This window comes from Pavona decussata, unplaced genomic scaffold (assembly GCF_977016875.1).
Source record: "Pavona decussata unplaced genomic scaffold, jaPavDecu1.1 SCAFFOLD_254, whole genome shotgun sequence".
NCBI lineage: Eukaryota > Metazoa > Cnidaria > Anthozoa > Scleractinia > Agariciidae > Pavona > Pavona decussata.
In genome coordinates, this window is record NW_028145657.1 from 4,345,190 (window position 1) to 4,366,604 (window position 21,415).

At 37.2% G+C, this 21,415-nt stretch overlaps 1 protein-coding gene across 1 annotated transcript in view; it reads left to right on the forward strand.

Moving 5' to 3' along the window:
• The first annotated feature begins 8,804 nt into the window (after positions 1–8,804).
• The window catches only part of LOC146456697 (lipoxygenase homology domain-containing protein 1-like), a 50,136-nt gene continuing 37,525 nt past the window's right edge, over positions 8,805–21,415 (forward strand). Inside the window, exons 1-11 of the mRNA XM_085093040.1 lie at positions 8,805–9,080; positions 12,557–13,031; positions 13,931–14,056; positions 14,753–14,943; positions 15,450–15,633; positions 16,252–16,439; positions 16,989–17,178; positions 18,400–18,584; positions 19,077–19,266; positions 20,448–20,644; positions 21,206–21,371. Of these exons, the coding sequence (XP_084949166.1) occupies positions 12,578–13,031; positions 13,931–14,056; positions 14,753–14,943; positions 15,450–15,633; positions 16,252–16,439; positions 16,989–17,178; positions 18,400–18,584; positions 19,077–19,266; positions 20,448–20,644; positions 21,206–21,371 (2,071 nt within the window). The 5' untranslated portion in view covers positions 8,805–9,080; positions 12,557–12,577. The remainder of the gene's footprint in view (positions 9,081–12,556; positions 13,032–13,930; positions 14,057–14,752; positions 14,944–15,449; positions 15,634–16,251; positions 16,440–16,988; positions 17,179–18,399; positions 18,585–19,076; positions 19,267–20,447; positions 20,645–21,205; positions 21,372–21,415) is intronic.

Below are 21,415 nucleotides of genomic sequence, written 5' to 3' on the forward strand. Positions count from 1 at the left end.
ATGTCCAGTGTTAAATTGAAAATCGTCGTTTTACATCAGTAAAACTTGTTGTGACTTTCCTGCTCTCCAGACCTTTCTGAAATTACTAAAATCAAGAGCGGTTAAGTTTAATTTAAAAGCTCTGAAGACGGTTTCATATGAACATTACCTGCTATTATGTCTAATAATGATGGAAATAATCGTTGGTTTCCACAGAGCCTTTTTGTTGTTGTTGTTGTTGTTGTTGTTGTTGGTTTTTCTTTCTTTTCTTTTTTTTCTCTGAGACGGATTGTCATATGAAACTCACTTCTTTGAACATCCATGAATGATAACACTAGTCAAGTGCAATTGGCTGTGATAGTTTATTTAGCTGACAATTTTTTTTAATTTAAATAAAAGTTAACGTTAAAAGAGAACGACGTTTCGACCGTCCGACGGTCATTTTCAAGTTCAAAATGAGAAGTAAAATATGTGTTTATATACAATTGTGAAAAAACTAATGAGATGCTGACTTGCTGACTTGCATCAACGTGTGGAGGAACACATTGGCAATCATGTAAAGGACGAGCATGGACAGGATCCAGAGACCATTAAAAGCAACTTCAGAATCCTGAGAAAGTGTCAGAGCAAACTCGACTGCTTGATCTTCGAGATGTTGTTTATTCGCGACCTAAAGCCGAAACTGAACAAACAATGCGACTCGATCCGCGCGAAGTTATTTGTTTAATTATTTCACTTTTAAATACCTTTTAAATACCTTTTATCGTTTTTAGCGTTCCTTTGTATTTATCATTCACGCTATTATTTTTGATATTGTTTAGATGTGAATATCTTAGAGCTTTTTAAGTCAGCATCTCATTAGTTTTTTCACAATTGTATATAAACACATATTTTACTTCTCATTTTGAACTTGAAAATGACCGTCGGACGGTCGAAACGTCGTTCTCTTTTAACGTTAACTTTTATAGTTAAATCAATTTCGAAAAACTTGTTGATTCGAATTTTTTTTAATTTATTTCATTTATGGAAAATGGAATTTTTCTTATAGATTCTCTCCTTTAAGTAAAACAAGTGTTTTTCAAATTCTGTCTTTTAGTTTAGAATAACATTAGTTTAATGGATGATATTTTAATATTTTACAAATGGATAGAGGAAGTTTACATATGCTAAAACAAAGAGAGACCCCGGGCAAGAGCAAGCCTCCTGTTTGGTCGTGTTGCGTGCGCGCATCTTGCTGTCTTTCACCTGCCGTTAAAATGACACCTGGCCGGGGCCAGGCTCACCCCGGTTGCTCTGCTATCCAAGCGGATGTCACGGCATTGTACGAAACTACGGATTCACGGTCTGTGACGCATCCTGTCCCTAACGATTTAAACTTGTAAGGTGGCCGAAATGTTGCTTTAAACGTGATATCGATCACCCTAAACAGGATATAAGTTATCTTTGAAATAAGCGCTGTAAATGTTATCTCTTATGCCGTTGCTATGCAAAGGGTTTTGGCCAGTAGTAAGAACGCTCAGGGTTCAACTTGCATTGTTACTCTTTGACAGTTCACTCCAGGAGCATTTAATTATGCTTGAGAATGATCATAAATATGGTCGTGTTGCGTGCGCGCATCTTGCTGTCTTTCACCTGCCGTTAAAATGACACCTGGCCGGGGCCAGGCTCACCCCGGTTGCTCTGCTATCCAAGCGGATGTCACGGCATTGTACGAAACTACGGATTCACGGTCTGTGACGCATCCTGTCCCTAACGATTTAAACTTGTAAGGTGGCCGAAATGTTGCTTTAAACGTGATATCGATCACCCTAAACAGGATATAAGTTATCTTTAAAATAAGCGCTGTAAATGTTATCTCTTATGCCGTTGCTATACAAAGGGTTTTGGCCAGTAGTAAGAACGCTCAGGGTTCAACTTGCATTGTTACTCTTTGACAGTTCACTCCAGGAGCATTTAATTATGCTTGAGAATGATCATAAATATTGATGTATCATCACAACGTTTGAGGTTGTTTATGTTTTATGATAATTTTCATTCAAGTTGTCTTATTTATATTCATCGATGACAGACGCTTTAAGGATTTCACTCCTTCCTTTGCAATTTTCAACCCTTGTTTCGCCCAAAAGACAAATACCTTTGGATGTAACTCGCAGGGGACTTATCCGCAGGTAAGTAAAAAAAAAAAAGAGCAGTTTTATCCATCCTATGCGAATTTGGTTTTGATCGAAATTGTTTCAAGTCAGCTGTCAAGTGGCTTTTCCGAGTGTACACAGTAATGGCGTTGGATGTAGATACAAAAATGGATGGATACTAAGAGATATTTGTAACAGCCAAAGACAAGTTTTCGCTCAATTAACGACTGAGATTGTAAATTAGTCCTTATTATTCAATATAGATAGCTTTAAATGGATGAAATTTCGAATGTAATTGGGAAACAGATCAAGAACTGTCACGCAACTAGAGTCGAGAACTTTGATACAGCGGTTCCTATTGTTATAAAGTCGAGAATTTTCGTTTATTTTTTGCTTGGAAACTGCAGTTAGAAACAGTTCAAATCAATTTGTTCTTGTTTGCCGTTTCTTTGATCAAAATGCCGGTTTCAGTTGTTTTCTTGTGTTTTCGACGAGGCAGAGAAAACTGCTTTTACGACATGGCTTCCACTGTAGTGAATAAATTGTCCAATTAATTGTTTGCTTTTTTTTGTAGCGAATACCGGTCGAAACATAACTAAATCAAAGAAACGAAAATCGTTGTTTTATTACAAACTTATCATATACTTTTCGCTCTTCGAACTTTCCCGCTTCTCCTCGACTACAAGAACATTCACTACACTAGTCTTGTAGCTTCTTGTAGCATCATGCATGGCCAGAGTTTTAACGTGCTTTCATTACGTATATGTTGTACTGGTTTGGCGATTAAATTAATTTTGCTATGTACAGCGGACGGTCAATGCTAGTAAACCTGTCTTTGTGGACCATGATGGTAAAGAATAATTCGGATTGTTTAGTTTTAAGCTAGCGATGAGTCCACATGATATGCGTATCTGAAAAAAATTACAAGAAAAGTACCCCTTTAAAGAAACACGTTTATGGAAATTTCAATAAGTAAATTGCAAATTAAATGCTAGTACGTAGGCAATTTAAGGACTTGATTGAAAATGTTAACACCTTTAGGAAACACAATACACAACTCGGTACATGGATGTACATTTGGTGTGGAGCGATATAAACTTTATGAACTATAATTTTTTGATGCACTTTTAAATTATTATCTAGTTTTACATTATAACCTATAATTCATCTTATCATAGAATATTAGTATTCCATGACACAGATGACACTAAAAATTTATTTTACGAATTATGATCCATGATTTCAAATCCATGCTTTAGTGGGGGAGTGGGAGGGAATTTCCTTTAGACTAAATTTCTATGGACAACCTAATTTGCAATACATGTATCTCCAGCTGGGCAAAATCTACAGCGAGTCACACTCGAATGCCACGGGACCATTTTGTTGTTCATTGAAATTTATGAAATTAAAATCACTATTAGATGTCTCCCAAGTTACACCAAAAAGTTATTCATTGATGATAGCAGAACTAAAAGTGTCTTCTACAAGTACTTGGGGGAACTACATGTATTGGAGTATGTCTAGCGAAACTCGGCCATGCACAAGGCATGTTTACAATGATAACAAGCTTACTAAATCTGAAGAAACTACTGACATTATAACCAGAAGTTATCTCCTGCTTCAAACTTGGAAGAAAGTGTTGTTTGAAGGGAGTTTACAAAAATGTATTAAATTTAAAACCTTAACCTTTCCATGCGGTATGTAGCGGGTAGTAGATTGTCTGGTATTTCGTCTGTTAATTATTACCTTCAAGTTTTACTGAATTTTCAACCACCTCAAAATCTTAATTTCCGTTGATAGATACCCGTCAAATTGTCTCTGGATATTGATAATCTGTTATATTTTTTCTAGATATTTTCCAGCTGAAATACTTCTCCGTTTCAGGCTAAATATAGGCAATGTTTGTTTATTCCAATGTTTGTTTTTTCCATGTTCAGTTTTTCTCAAACTTGCGATTATGCACGGATGAACTATCGCTCCGGCTAATTCGGTAGGTCTGTTTGAACATGCAGCTAAAATGATTATAAACACGCGGCCACTTTTTTATCTAAATCATCGGAATCACGAGGGTGATTACACTCTTTTTCATATATAAGAATATTGTTTTACCGGCTAAGGCTGAGTATTCTTATCAGTTTTCTGCCGATGTTAGCCTGAAAATATTCTTGTGAACATTCTTAGATTACAGCGTATGACTTTCATATGTATAATTACATCTACCGTCAGGAGCCCGCTACCGTTCATCGAACTGTCATTAGCATCGAACATTTGGCTAGAGCAGGTTTTTATCGTTTTATGGCTATTTTTGCCGTTTAGAGAAAGGAAGAATTTTATACGGTTTAGTTAAAAACATGTCGTGAAATTGTAAATTTTCAACACGCAAAATTATATTCTTTGCAAAATCTCAGCCTTGGGTTTATTCTTAAAATATCGCTTAAAATTTCGCAAATTTCAGCCTCGATATTCTTATAAAATAAATTCTTATAAAAAGAAAAGAGTGTAAATGTTCCCGCTGGGTACCCCTGAATAGAGTAAATTAATTTTACAAACATTTTCCATGGGTGAGTGAAAATTACTTCAAACAAACAAATAATGCAACAGAGTGCATCTCGGATGATTTATATGTCTCAAGTGGCCGAAATTTTGGAAAGGTGGACTGACTGAAAACTTAATAGTGAATCACGGGTTTTATGGGAGAGATAACTCCATGGCGTAAAGTCGATAGAGATCTAGGGAAAAAAATTAATAAAAAAAGAAATAAAAAATACGCTAGGAGAGCTAATCAGTTTATACATAGTCGTTAAAAGAGCAAATGCCTGAAATAACACGAGTTGGTGAATTTGTTGTCAAGCGAATTATAAAATTTGGTTCCTTGGAAAACTGACAGAAAGTTTCTGATTTCTCGGTGTTACTTGGTTCGACAGTCGGGGTTAAGATGGGAGGCATGGGAGTTTCAAGTATTGTAAGACGTATTAGTGTGGACTGATTTGGTTGTTTTGAGGGAAATTGTTATAGAACCTTGATGGCAACGAAAAGGCCGGTCACCTTTGTGAGAATACATGGATTAACCAGGTTGTAGCTATAGCAAGTGTTTGTTCTTGAGTTTTAATATACCAAGTACTACTGGGATCTTTATCGTTCAGTCGGAATTTGATCTACTTATGATTCTGATAATACGCTTTTCTAGCGGTGTATGTTGAAGCCCAAAGTAAATATTGATAAATATAATTTAATTTAATTAAAGCTGCAAAAAACCTCTTTCTAAACATTTCTTTTTCCTGTCGAAAATGTTGTGTCTAGTGTACAGTTACCAAAAGATAGTAGAAAAAGTTATTGTCGTTTAACCCGATTTTCTTTTTTTCATAACTATTCCACATATAATTATAAACTTGTGGTTACAGTTTTATTTGAAAGACATAAATTTAGAATCAATCAATTTCAAGCCGACCGACCTTGGCCGGAAACAGCAGGAAAGTGATGGCTGTTTCCAGGCAGTCAGTTTTTTACACTGTGCGACAATGAGTGTTTAAACTGAAACGATAACTAACCATTTTAGTAACACCCAAGACGCATGTTATTTGCGTTAATTGATGTGATATTTGTACATTAACTAGGTTCCGCAGTGATAATTCCTGTTGAACAAAGTAAATCAAATTTAAAACCCGATAGGTTACTTCAAAGGCTTCATATGCTGTCGCTTACTACATCCAATGTTATGTCTCGAGGCTAACCATAAAAGAGATTTATTTTATCTTCCATTAAATTACGGAGAGACCTGTTGTTGGCAAACATGACGGGAAATTGACCGCAGGTAAAAGCTTGTAACAGGTCAAGCTTAGAGATACTGAGCGTTGCTTTTATGTCGTCTCAGAATATTACAGGGAAAGCGTTTTAGATTCCAAACAGATACAGTGACCTGAATCAGTTGTCTATACGATTATACTCAAATCAGCTCAGTGTCTGCTAATTAAATACCCGTTTATTTAATTTTATCCACATTAGCATTTGGCGCCTTCAAACTAATACTGCACCTCGCCAGCACTAGAAGCCAATATTTTGTACCACCTGAGAAGTGTTTTATAGTTTACTTTGAGTAATCTTGTACAACTGGAGTAATTTTAACTTGAGGTTTTTCACGCAAGACTGGATGAGTTACCAGTCGTCTCGCACAGCAAGCAGTCACAGCCGTACAAGCTCATGAAAAATGTATTAGAAGCTAGCGTCTAGCATTGTGACTCGCTATTCTCACGACAACAGAAATTCCACGAGCAAAAAAGTTTCTAAGGAAAGCAACTAAAGCGGAAGTTTTGGAAGGCTAAACGTGCTTTTGAGGTGAGGAAATGTTTAACTATTCCAAGGGTTTCGAAAAATTAAACTGAAGACGAGAACAAGAAAACATTTACGCCGTTCCCGGGTTCAGTGTACGCATGAAATTAATCACAATTTGTATTACATGTCACGATTGAATTAAGTAAGAGCAGTTTACTGGCTTGCACCAACGTCTAGACTTTGTATGCACCTTTTAAATTTATTTTGACATTTGAAAATCGTTTGTCTGATGATCGGGACAAGGCGGTGATATTCGTTATGACTTGAAATCAAACAGTTTATGGAGTTAACTACAGTTATACCCGCACACAAACCGTCCGTTCAAAGTGGCATAAAAACTTATGTACTTCTTAATGGCTCAGCAAATCTCTTACTTCAACCGGTCAACCCTTTTTTTTTAGAACTGAGTTAATTATTTTACGTTTTCTGCGAAAGCGGGAGAAACTATCGGACAACCCCATTAACGGAAGAGCGCTGTGTTTCGCAATTTGATGGACTTGTTCATAGGGAAGACATTGATTTTCAACTCGCCTGACAAGCGAATTTTGGTCCCTGACACCGAACCAAGCGAGTCGACCGTAAATAAGCAAAGTGCGACTTTGGAGTCAGCTGTCGATGAGAACAGGTCGACTGTGTTATGTGTCTCCCGGGCATTTTAATAGCAGAGATTACATGTACAAGAGTTTTGAAAATCCCATTGTGTTAAATTATTCTATGGAACGGAAAACAATTTTTTCCAACCTCTTACGACTCAAGGGGGTCACAAGATTCATATTCAAAACTTGAAAAAATTAGAGAGACTAATTTTTTGTTCAGTATAATCGACTTTATAAAACTGTTACCGAAGTATGTCAGTAATAATAATTTAGATCTCCCCGGCATGTTTTGGATTATCATTAATTGCTTCGTAAAGGCTGCCATTGAACCGTGAAGTTTTCCCACAATCAAGCCTTACAAAAGAATAAAGAAATTGTCTTTAGGGGCGATGACTCATTCCCACAAGCACTAATTTACATGTTATAAGCTTAGCCAGATTTACAAACAGTGCATTGTTTGCAACCGAAGTAAAGTGGGTAGCGTGGGAAACTGGCGGTTCGACTCTGATTCTTACAAGGGGCTGAAATTAGAAAAACCGTAAGCTCTATGAGGTAATTCGTCAATATAAAACCTCATACGCTTCGCTTCCTTTACCCCAACAAAAGAAGACACATGTCTAATGACAAAACGACAGGCAAAGAAAATGTCGTAAGTGCATGCTGCAAGCCGCAGTGATTTTAATCCTGAGCTTAATTTGAAGCTTAAAAGCACTTGCTCGCGAAGATTTAGTCGGGAAGTTTGATTTCGTTTGTCTATTAATTTCCAACCATTCTTTTTAAAGTTTTCGTTTTTTCATTCTCTGATTATATGCTGATCTTCTTCCAAAAGGACGAGTTGTAGAAAAAAAAGGCTTCACAAGAATGCTAACGGTGCAAAGGTGTACAGCCGTGATGTCTGGACGAGGGAGTTTAAAATTGCTAAGAGCGCATGATTATCTAGAATTAACTAGTTTTATCTCTTCATAGGCTTTCAGCCAATCAGCGTATTCTGTGGCAAATTTAGTGATTAATTTCTACGGGTGGCCGTTTCCAATATAACATCCCCGCAAAGTTTTCAGATCTCATGACGTTTGCAAATGTCAGTTCTTTCAGTGTTGCCAAAAGTTTACTCGGAGGTGATTTTTCATGGAGGCTAGATAGCTCTTGCTCAACATTTTGGCCACATCCGTTTGGCGTGAAACGACTGATCTCGAAACAATTTTCCCGGTTGAAATCCTGGCCGCCGTCAACAGTTTTGCTCAAACAGTTTAAGCCGATTTTCATTATACTGCAACCGAGAGGTCATACTGAGGTTCGGGGTGTATTTGTCGGTCGATTTTCCTGTCACACTGTTTTCCATGAAAGATTTGGCCATTTGTCAAAATTTTGCCTATATGCTTGTTATCTCTCTGTCACCTTTTTCTAATTTGACTGAAATAATATTTATGGGATTATTTTCTTCATTTCTTTTTCCAACCACATCAAACGATTTGTCACCTGTCCGACAACAAATTGTTACTCACCCCTCCCCAGTTATCATTGTTGGAATCGCGACCTCAAAGGTGGCCCCGCTACCCAACGATAATTTTTTTGCGCCATCCAGCGCCAGACAGAATGTTAATTTCGATCCCAGTATGTGGTACAAGTTTTATTATGGATCCATGCAGTACTTTCCCCTACCCTATGGGCATATGCCTGAGGGGGTAAGGGGCATGTGCATATCACCCTCTATCCCGTCCCTCACCATTATCCCGCACGCGAGTGAAATCCCGCCTTTGAAATCTCGTCCGTTTCATCAGATCCAATATGGCGACAGAAAGATAATGCGCCTCCAAAACAAACAGTTGCTGATATTGTAAACAGTCAAATACTGCCGATTCTTGGTGGGCTTTCCCAGATCAGCCAAAGATCAGCCCCTGTAACTCGATATGTGCTAGCTGTCAAGAAAGTCAAGAGTTCTGCTGCTTACGCTCGGTGACAGAAAGTTTATATAAGCTGAGTTTTTCAAAGCGGGAGAATTTACGAGTTTCTGTTGGGCTGACAGCGGCCGCTGTGCTTGAACAAGGTAATGTTTTACGCGTAATCAGTGCATTTGGTCACTTCATTTAACTAAATTTTATTTTCTTCGCTCCGTAATGCTGGTTTTCGGTTCCAGAACGTTCCATTCTGAACTGTTTTGGACGGACCGAACTGCATCGTACGCACTGCGGAGGCCTTTGTGCATAAGTAACGAGGACTTATAACTGTAACTACTGTTTAATTTGGCTGAGGAATTCATTTCAATATAGCAAAAACAAAACGGGCTCATATGTCTTCTAAAAAAACTCTTCAACGACAAATAGCAACACATTTAATAGTGCGACAAGTTCGCCCGAGAATATTTGGCATGGATTTAGGAACGCGCGCCAGGCAGGTTTTCAAACGATAAGGCTTCGGACTAAGACGATTTCAAAAGATTTTTGAGATTATAATTTTCAATTTTCTGTGGATTAATTTCAAGCCTTGAACCCGCATGGAGAATGTTTAACCTCTCGAGCACATGTAAGCTCATTTTGTTTTGAGCTACCTTGTCTGATAATTCCTTTGATTCGTATATTCCCTTGAGGGGCCGGATGTTCATTTCTTATTTGTTATATTTCCTTTCTTAAGTGAAACCTGAAAGCTTCTTTAAAATGCCAATTTTTGCACCGTATTTTAAAGCATTTAAGATTACAGTGTATTGTTTCAAACAGTACTAAAAAAGACTGTGGTAAACTTGATTTTGGCTGTCACCAAAGAAGATCAACTGTTCGACTTACTATTTTTAGGGTGCTAACGAGAATCTTCTCGACGACTTTCAGGTTTCAAAAATAATAAGTGATTAATGGTGAATTTTATCGGTTAGAGAAAGAGGTGAATGTTTTTACACAGTTGTACTCTTTATGCAGGTAATATTGAAGGTTTGCCTTTGTTTATAGTGAGAATTTGGTTGCAGTGATTTTTTTAGGGGGGGGGGGGACATCAGGGATGGTGGGAGGTACCCTTCCCATACCAGACAGTGTTCAGGTGGCAATTTTGTTATCCTGTTTTAGACAAGATACCACAATTCCCACAATTTCATGGATATCTTGCTAACCTAGGGATAAATTTTTAAATTTTATACTTAATTCTCCATATCAATGATCAATTTTCATAACATACCAGTGTTCTAAAACAAACTCGCTGATTTTTTTTGCATCCTATCCTAGAGTAAACTACTTGAAAACTATATACCCTTTGCATTGGCACAAATCCTTATACTGAATCCTATATATAGGATTGCCTCTTGGCAACCCCAGATAATGTATCTAATATTACAAGGGCTGATAATTTTCATTGATTGCCCTGAGGAAACTTTTTTCAAGAATATGAATGTTGTGAGCAATTTATTAATGTTTTTCTTTCAAATTCTGCCACAGGCTAGTTTAGCAGCAGTAGAACTGTGGTTATTTATTTGAAAAGGAAACTTCAAATATAATTTTCTGTGAAGATGATGATTATTGCATAAAAGACAAGCTGCATGAAACGTTAACAAAAACCTCAAAACAAATTGAATTAAAACGAATAGCAAAGAGCCCACCATAGCTAAATTTGTGGTATGTAAGGAATCAAATGCACTCCAATAATCTGTGATTATTACTAGTATATGAAAATATTACAACTGGCTGAATGATGTACTAACCAAAAAAATCGAAACTAATGCCACACAATTGACCAGCACACAGAAAAAACATTTAAAAAGATAACTGATGGGAGGATACCCCAGTGATGTAAACATGCTTTTATGGGTGCCAGGTGACCTACAACAAGGTCACCTGGCCACTAAAGTCAGCAAATAATATATTGTAAACATATCAATTAAGAGACATAAAATAAAGAAGTGAAGTGCTGTAAGCAGGTTGCTCTGGCAGTGAAATTTATGTGGCTGTCACATGTACATTTGTTTGATGGTAGGTGAAGTGCTGAGAGCAGATGCTCTGGCAGTGAATTGTGGCTTTCATATTTGTTTGACAGAAAGGGAAGTGCTGCGAGCAGAAGTTCTGGTAGTGAAGTGTAGCTGACATATTAGTTTACTCTGAATACAATAAATTTTCAAAGCATAGGATACCGGATGCTATTTTGTGGGTGGATTTATGATTGTACATCATTGTTCTACTTGATTCCAGACTTTGATATGTCTACTTCCCTTCCTTTGTTTCCATTTATTAAATAAACAATGATACATCTGATAACACGGAATATTATTTACATGTACCTCAAGTGATTGATTCGAATAAAGGTAGGTTATAGTTCCAGTTGAAGTAATTGCAGTCTCTGTGAATAAGCTAAATCATCAGTGAAATGTAGGAGGATTGTTCATGAAGCCAGTGATACTAAAATCCATCTTTCCCTGACTCCTCCAATATTTATTCCACTTTAAAAAATTCATAATTATATTATGAATTCATACTAAGTTTTATCATCTAAAACAAAAGATGACAACACCTGCAAAATATACTTAAGCACACTCGTCCATAAGACAGTCCAATATTGGTATTGGTTGGTTTTGGACCATGTACATTAGATTGTTTTGGCACACTGGCCGCCAAACACTTCCACACAGAGCATAGTTGGATGGCTGTGACGAATTTATCTGTATGTATGAGCTCAATGCTTTCAATTTTTTCAGCAGGTGTGAAACTTATATGTACATAATGGATAAGATTTGACTTGCATTTAACTGCTGATGTATTCAAGTTCTCAGTTGAGAAGACCGCTGAAATTAATTTGCCTTTTTGTTCAATTAAGAAATGTGACGGTTCAAAAAATTTTCTGATTATGTGCAAACAAGATTTAGCTTACCCTACGACATCACTGTAATTAGCTCAGCTCTACACATTTTATCTCAATTAATAAGTTGGATTTAGGTTATTGTTTTTTGTTAGTTCAAGGTACAATAATTTGTATCTCAAACATAACCTCAGAGGGTTATGTTATTATCCCTGTCTGTTCAATTTCAGACTCTTTGCTATATTTTGTGGCTACACATAATATTTAATATTTATTACTGGTTATGGGGCAAAATCAAAGGCTGATGTTGAATCAGCCCCTTTTTGTACTGTGGCTTACAACAAAAGTAGTAAGTAATTGCGTTCCCTAAAAAGGGGCTTGGCATTTGAATGTGCCCATGATGTGCTGTTTTTCTACATTTTTGCATGCACAAACTGTCAAAGGGTTTGTCATTAGGGTTGTTATGATTTTGTGCATGTGTGCATGTTCTGTGTCACAGTCCACCCTCCCCTCCCCTTCACTCTTCCCTGCACTGTGCTGTCAGTGTATCAGGTTCATGGATCTGTTGGGTTCAGAGCTGGTGACACATTATGTTCAGGTAGTTTTAGCCATGGGGGCCCAGTTCTTCACACAGTGCATCTGGTGGTTTGGCTCAAAATTTGTGAGTCAAATGAGTTGATTGAAATTGGTTGATTGTGTGTCTATACAACTTTCAATGCCACAGTCATTCTGTTTTGTTGTTTACTGTTGCAGTAAGCACTCTGCAGCTCACTAATGATGCAGTGGGAAACAACAAGGAACGAGTCGTTCACAAGACGAGAAGTGCGTCAATTCCACACAATAAAGGAAGATGCATTCAACACAAGAATAGAGCGACAATACTCAGAAAGCTCTGAGGGAAATGGTAGTTATGTTAATGGGACGATCACAAATGGAATAGACTCGTCACAACAGACAGTTCGTAGCAAACGGACAATTTATATGGTGAATGGAGACTCTAGTTCTGAACCAGGTACTGACAGGTTTCCATACAAAAAGCCTGATTCTGATACCAGCGAAACTGGTTCTTTGCAACGTACTTACAGTAGTGGCAGTACTGGGAGGAGGTCAAGTGGCGCATCAGTTGGCTCAACAGGCAGCGGGACAAAGATTTCCAGTGTAACCATGCCAATAAGATCTTCATCTTTTTCAGTTGGACGTAAAATCACTAACAGCATTGAAACTCCAGGTAAGTGTGAAATGTCAATGAATTTTCTGTTTAGATATTTGTACATGTGGTATAATGAAATTTTAAATTTGACTGGTCTTTTGGCATGATGACTGCTGTTTGAAATCAGTACAACTGTAGTCTGTGTAATATTAGAATGAACTTTGTATGCTGCATTTTATAACTCAGAGACAGTGTTCAAAGCTAAGCCAATGGGCAAATTAGAAGGAGCGCTGTACTTTAGCTTTATGGAACTGAACGTATCATCAGACAGCAACCAAGACATGAATGGAGGGTATAAATTTACCTGACTCATCCCCAGTTGTCTTCCCTTTGTTGCATTGCCATGCTAGTCTCTTGCATATCAGATCATACAATGCAAGAGATGACTGGGGACTAGTCGGGGTATTTAACGCTTGACCCACTAAAAAATGTGATCTATTGAGAAATTTCAAGGAGCCTACAAGGCCAAAAGCTGAAAAGTAACTGGGCCCAACACATGAGGTGTGACTGGTGCTGTTGCAAAAAAATTTAGTGCCCAGAGTATTATTTTTCTTGGATAAGCCAGGCTAGCTATCGGTCTCCTGTTCGGTAGCAGCCTTGACTATTGTTGTAACAAACAAAGGAGAAGCATAAAATTTATTATTGCTTACCATGCTGTAGTACCAGACAAAGGTCTTATGGGACCAGAAAGGATCATGCACCATTAACTGCATTTTACATTGATTTTAAGGTGTAATTGCTTTCTCAATACACATGTTATACTTTCTTCTAAACTCAAAACCCTGAGAAATTGCCTTTTTCTCAGTCAAGTAGTACATTGTAGCGCAGGGTGATTAGCCCTAATGATTATTTCCATGCACTTAATTTTTCTTTTAATTAATTATTATTTTGAATTGCCACATTATTTTGAATTGCAGTGCAAGCAGTCAGTTCCTCTGGTACAGAGACCTCGCCAACAAAACCATCAACTCTTCCTCGTACTTCCTCATTAGTGAAACAGCGCACACCATCAGATCCAAAATCAGGTCTCCCTGATGTAAACGGTAAGTACACAGCTGTATGTCGAAGTTTTGTGGAAGATTAACGCAATGTTATACATGTGTTATAAATCAAGTGAAAGCTCTGACACTTAAAAAAAGCAAATCAGCAAAATCTAAACACTTACACCCTTTCCCACTGAGCCTTTCAATATTTATTGTGTACATGACTTTTAAATAGCTTAGGAGGGCTGAGGGCAAAATTGTTTTGTGTTGAACTTAAGGGTGCCAGATTTGTCTCTTATTTTGCATGTGATCCGCAGTTTGTTCCCAAAACTAATAGACAGCCCCTATGTTTCCTGTTGAACTGTACAAATCATGTAATGTTGTAATTTCAGCGAAAATTTAAGAACTCTTTGTATGTCACTGTTACAGTGTCACTGTCCTTCTGCGATTTTTTTTAACAAAGGAATGCCAGTGTAACTTCCTTACTAAGAGCCTTTTCCCAGGAAATTAACTTTTGTACAAAATGAAGGCTTTTGTAAATGCATTAGGCAGAATCATATGGGGCAATGTTTTGGGAATAATGAAGGGGTAGCTAGGTCACATGGAGGTCTTTTGGAAAATGATTTATGATACAGATTTTGATGTAGGACAATAATTATTTAATTTATTACAATGCCAGCTTTTGTATGGAAAAGCACACACACTGACGGTTACTTTGTATGAAAAAGTTGATTCTGGCATTTGTCCTCAATACAGTGAAGTACAATATCAACATGAAACTTGGTGAAGTAAAAGGCAATGGAACAGATGGAAATGTGTACATACAGCTTTTTGGATCAAAAGGAAACACAGCAAAAATACAATTGAGACAAGCAGGAGACGAGAAAAACCGGTTTGAAACTGATCAGGAGTACAAGTTTATGGTTACTACGCTGGACATCGGAAAGGTAGTTTAACTTGATTTGATGTACTTTTTACAAGTATCATTGGTTTTCTACTGAGTGTTGAAAGTAATTAATGTTTTGTGTTTGCTTTGGTTTCGCTTTATGACAGTCTTTGATTGGTTGGCAAAGCTTGCAACCACTTTCTCCGCCAATGAAAATTAGCAAAACCAAAATTAATAAAATAATGTGACTTCCTTGGACGTACAATGTATTTTCCCTGATGCTTGTCGCAGCTACATGTATTCAGATTTTGATTGGTCATCATGTTCTTTACATCTGTTTTGCTCGGCAAGTTAGAGTAATTAATTTGGTTTAATTTATGACACTCAAATGAAAGCTGCTCTGACTAATTAATTAATCAATATGGTATTAATAATTCTATCTCTTAGATGAGTCATTTGGCATGCACGAACCCTACATTCATTGTAGTCAAATTGCATCTGGATGGCTGATACATGTACAGTCTACTCTGTATCTTAATGTAATATTTATGTACTTATGATCTTCAGGTGGAGAGAATTAAACTTAGCCATGATCATATGGAGTATGGAACAGGCCTGCACGTAAAAGAAGTTGAAATTGATGTACCTTCTTATGGCAACCATTACACGTTTCCTTGCAACTGTTGGCTGGCTCAGGATAGACAAACAGAAATGTCAATTAAGGATTTGAATGCATCAACCCCTAAACCAAGTGAGTTTCTAATTAAAAGTTGTTTATTAATTAAAGTAATTCACTTCTCAATTTAGTATATTTTAATAATAATGTAATTCATTCCCTTTGTCCCTCTTTCCCAAACAATACTCCCCCCACCCCTCTCCTTAAAAATGTATTTTTTTGTGATAAATGGCTATAATTTGTGATTCATTTTAAATCTGCTACAATTTCCTTAGTGTGCTCTGCAAGGTTTTAGTCAGCTGGGTGAGTGCAGGTGGCTTGTGAATGCCCACTGTTGGAAACAAATTGAGTGAAATTACATTAACCTACAGTACACTGTAGCGTTACAAATTTTACCAGACACGTGCCTCAACTGAGGATGTCCAGTTTTCAAAATTTTTTTGTTTAAAATTCTGATGCTCAGTAATTACACCTTTACATATAGGAAAGAAAATGATGTTAATAATAATACTGCTGGAAAAAAATTCTGGGAATATTTACTGTATAAAAGTCGTGTAAACTATATAGGAGTAGTTCTAATTTGATAAATTACAACTTTTTGCTCAAGTGGATTCCAAATAATATTGTATTGAACATTCAAAAATCTCAATAATATTATGATGTGAATTTAATATTATCATCATTTTAATTTAGACAAAGGCTACACTGTTTCTGTCCATTTGGGCAAAGTGCTTGATCCTTACATCAAGCTCTACCTTCAGCTGTGTGGAGAGAATGAAGAGAGTACCAAGATTGTACTGCGTCCATCTGGTACTGCTGCAGACACATTTGAGGAGGGAAAGACATACAAGTTCTCCGTAGAGATGCCAAACATAGGAAAGGTAACATCTTGCCTATAACCTGCAGTTCATTCCTGAGAAAGATTAAACAACGGTTTAATTTGTTTTGTACACAACTGATCTAAACTTGAGGTATCATCAGTTTTGCTCTTTGAAAGGATCTTAAAAAATATTAAGTCTTACATGTAATTTAATAAGTAGTTAGTAATAATTTACTAGCTAGTTTTACAGTATGCTTATTGCTATTTAGAGTAAACATTGTCGCAATAAAATTAAAAAAGACATTTCCTATACTGTCTCTGTAGTACAAAATAATGTAGAAATTCCACCTCAAAGTATTTCATCATTTCAAGAAACATGATATGGTACTGCTCAAAAATTATATAATAACTAATTAAGCTGCACTTGGACTAATGAGCTTATGTCAGGCACAAATTGTGCACGTAGACAAAGATTTTTTGCCAATTTCAAAAACTGGTTTTATTCTTAAAGCTAATTTAACCAGTGAGAAAAAAGGAATACCACAGTAAATACTATTAAATGCCAGTTGTTTATTTTTAGTTAATATTTGATATGTACATGTATTTCTAGGTGGAGAGAATTCGTGTTGGCCACGACAGCCATGGAAGTGGCAAAGGAATTTTCCTGGATGATGTTGAAGTCACCCCTGACGATGAGGAACCCATGTTCTTCCCATGCTTCTGTTGGTTGGCAGAGGATATTGGTGACGGAAAATTGGAAAGAGAAATTTATCCAGGGACGAGGACTCCCAACACTTCAGGCAAGTACATTTAAAAAGTGGCTTGTCTTACATGCAATATTTCAGCAGGATGAAACTTTTAATCAGTGAGAATACTCTTTCTTTATATGTGTTAAAGTATTTATTAAGAGAGGGTGTTCTTGTATTAGTGCGTGTATCTTGACTAATAAACTTTATTTTTTACAATTACTGTCAAAATTCTTGCATTCTGGTTAACTCAAAGCGAAATTTGTGTATAAGAGTACAGACAATAAAAATGACAATCCGATGTATAACATGCACACTTTCTGAAAGAAGAACAATTGAGCCAATTCCACTCATACTGTACTTTTTGTGTTATTATCAAAAGCAAATTTATGGCAGTTTTCTATGATAGATACTCTTATAGACAACAAATGAAGATATAAAATGTTCAAAACTTGGTAGAGTAACTTGTATTTTAACATTTCATGACGTCATTTTATGGTCTATACATGTACTTACAGTGAGACACGCCTTACTGTGGCCACCTAACAAACTTTTTTTACAAGTTAGCCAATCAGGATACGCGAATTTGGTTAACGGTCACGCCTCCTTGCAAAGTCCAACAGGCAAGTGACGCAACAGCTATTTATTGAAAACATGTAGTTTTGTATTTTCTGTACAAGGAGAAAGATATCCTGATTAGCTAACTTGTGAAAAAAGTTTGTTGGGCGGCCACAATAAGGCGCGTCGCACTGTAAGTATAGACCCTTAGAAAACTGCTGTCGATTTGTCAAGTAATAAGTTGTTATCAACTACTGGGAACTGAACATGTACCCCTTTCAAGAGGTAATGTTAAAGTTCATGTTGGTTTGTTTTCTACCAAAAACAACCTTCTAAATGAAGGTCGACATGTTTGCACTCTGTAACATGCAACATTCACCTGACAATAGCAGATGAAACTGCCAAAACGTGTCTTTAAAATTAAAAAAAAATGTAAGTTGTACTTTTCATCAAAATGTGTGTGGGATGGTGGTACAATTTTGGGAAACATTGTCAACTGAAGGGCTTGCACATAACTGACCTAGAACAGAGCTTTTCAGTTCACTTTGTCTTGTTTTAGCTTGGATTTGCATGTGGCCCTCAATTCCTCCAGAAAATGTTGCCGCCAGATCTCTTTTTGCCATTTGTTTAGAGTAAAATGGAATGTGATGTTTGATAATGCGGACTACTATCACGTGGATGTTCAATAACTATCAGTTACTGATTCATCACCGTCAGATTCAGATGTAACTCACACAGTGTCCGTGCATCTTGGTGAGGTACTGAACCCTGAAGCTACACTCTACATCTATTTGATCGGTCGAAAAGGAGAAACAAGTAAGGTGTTCTTGAGGCCGGAAGAACTGCTGGAAAGAGAGAAAACTTACAAGTTCACATTGGCACTGACTGTGGACATAGGGAGGGTAAGACAAACTCACTCCCCTCCCCCAAGCCTCAAATGTGTAATGAGCTCATTATTATTAATTTTGCACTGTTCAAAGCTCTGTTTATGGCAGCATCTCTGCCAGAAGTGACTATATGCCTTAAACAGTCATGTTGTGAGATGTCTTGGTTGATATCATTTTAATTTATGTTTTCAGTCAAACACTGGAAATTTATTTTATTCCTCACACCAAGCTTTCCTCTCTTAAGAGCCTTCCTTTTGAATTCGACTTTGAATTAGACCCCTGGGATTAGTCAATCACTGTATTTGTAATCTTGTTAGCTATTAGACCGCGCAAAAAAGAATTGGCTGGTCAATATGATTGTCATTATTACCTGTAATAGAATTTCATAGTAGACCGTCAACCAATGGAATGATACTGGACAGTCAGAAGAATGAACCAATTTAGTGAAATATTGATTTAAAGAAAAGTTTAATTAATGTATCAATTTTTCCATAATTGTCCATGCAGATTGAAAAGATCCGTCTTGGCCAAGACAGTCGTGGTTATGGCAAAGGCCTGTTTGTTGAGAATGTCAGAGTAGCACCAGTGGACAGTGAACCCGTATCTTTCCCGTGTGCCTGCTGGCTGGCAGAAGATGTATGGGACAGTAAAACAGAGAGAGATCTGCTGCCAGGAAAGGCTGTCAAAAGGCCTGAAAGTATGTTTAACTGTTTCAGTTCTAAATATTATGCATCAGTTAATGCGAAGAGTGCCGGTAGTATTCCATCCAACCACCACTTCCCCTTACTTAATTCACTGGCTATTGCCATGATGTAGCATTTTTACGTAGGATGCCCTGAAGGGGCATACCGTGTCTCAAAACGGGTCGATTTTTTTTTTTTTTTTCTTCCCCGTAGCCACAAATCTGTACATTAATTTATTCATTAAACCCTCCCCTCTCCTACTCGGAATGTATTGTTCTGATTGTCTACAACAAAAACAGGCCAATCAAAATCCATTCTTGTCGCTTATATCACGAGGGAGGGGACCCACTCACCCCTACCTGTGTGACGTCAACACATCATTTGATTTCTTCATTAAAACTGGATTAAATTGTGGCGCCATATTGTTAACAAATTGTGGACTGCAGTGCGCCATTTTCAAACGGAAATTTCACGATTTTGAAAAGGTAAATCAAAAGATTAACTTCTAAGAAGCACTCGACATCTAAAACGGTGGAAATTGGAGAATTCCTGGCGAAGGAATCGTGCTTTGTTTGACAGTTCTAAAACCACGACGAGACTGAAAAGAGGTCATTGAGAAGCTTACGTTATTGTAATGGAATTTCAGGAATTTCCGGTGAAAGTCTGAGTCGCATAACACAAAGAAACAACGTAACGCGATCTTCGTGACTCAAACTATTTCATTAGCAAGGATGGTTTTATAAATCTGCGAAGCATACAGTTGGAATAAATGAATCAGCCACAGCATCTCGCGTAATGCCAGTATAGCAGGCATCTTGTTTGAAAATCAACTGGCAAATGTCCCATAGTGCAGTTAAAAAAGAAGTTGATTTCTTTGTCTCTGGGTTTACCATTACCCGTACTCTAGATAAAAAAAGCTCATTCATGCCAAAGTAAGTCTTGAATGACATTGGTTCTGTGGATCTACCATCTCATTTACATGTTGTATGCCCATCCCCCCCTCCCAGTTTTGATTTGAGCTCCACCCCACCCCTCTGGAAATTGAAATTTCACATTCCTCTTGTTTTCAGCTCCACTAACCACACCACAACACTATTGACCAAATTTAGAGCCCCCTTTAAATTATGTCTCCTATCAGTTATTTGTAAGGGTTAATGAATGGCCTGAGTGAAGAAGGTCTTCTCTCTTTCGACAGATGTTGCCTATAGCTTGACATTCAAGACTGGTGATATGCAGTATGCTGGCACTGATGCCAATGTAACACTGCAGTTGTTTGGTGACAAGGGACAAACTGAAAAGATCATGTTACGACAGGAATCGGGCAAAACCTTGAAGAGGTTTGATAGGGGGCGTACCGACAGATTTACTGTACAGACTATGGATGTCGGTAAGGTGAGTAACAAAAGCAACAATATTTGATTCTGTTACTGATGTTAGACTTTTGCATCCTGCCATAGACTGGCCTACATGCAGTAAAATTTACTTACATGTATCTAGGATGGTCAGTTGGCAATTACCAAGATGAGTGTAGTTCTTACAAATACCAAAACAAGTTCATGCACTAGTTATGAATAAAATTATTATCTTGATAGAAGCCTCTAGATCTGTCAGATCATGATACATTAATTTTGTTGTTACATGAGAATTTAACTTATTCATTCACCAGGCTTAAAATATGCCATCAAATTTTTTCCATTGCACATAATTGCCACACATTGACATTCAAATCCTGGCAGTATGCAGGACTTTTGTCCCATGAACCTAGTTTAATGGCCTTAGCTCCCATGAGTCTCCTTTAGCCCATACCCATTACTATTTGCATGCAGATAATTGGTTTGTCAGGACAGTGTGTATGTGTTGATCAGGCTTTGTAAAAGCTACGTGTAGCTCTCATTTTTGCACCAGGCTCTGCTCTCCTTTTTTTGGAAATAAACTGTGACTGTTCTCTTCCAGGTTGAGAGAATTCGTGTGAGTCATGACAACTCTGGTCCTAACCCTGAATGGTATCTAGAGTTCTTAAGAATAGAGATTCCTGACCGAAATGAGAAGTATCTATTCCCATGTAACCGCTGGCTCACAGGAGATGAGGACAGACGGGTTGAGGTGGAGGTTTATCCAGGTAACTATATAGTTACAGAACAATTCTTGTGTTTTTACAACCAA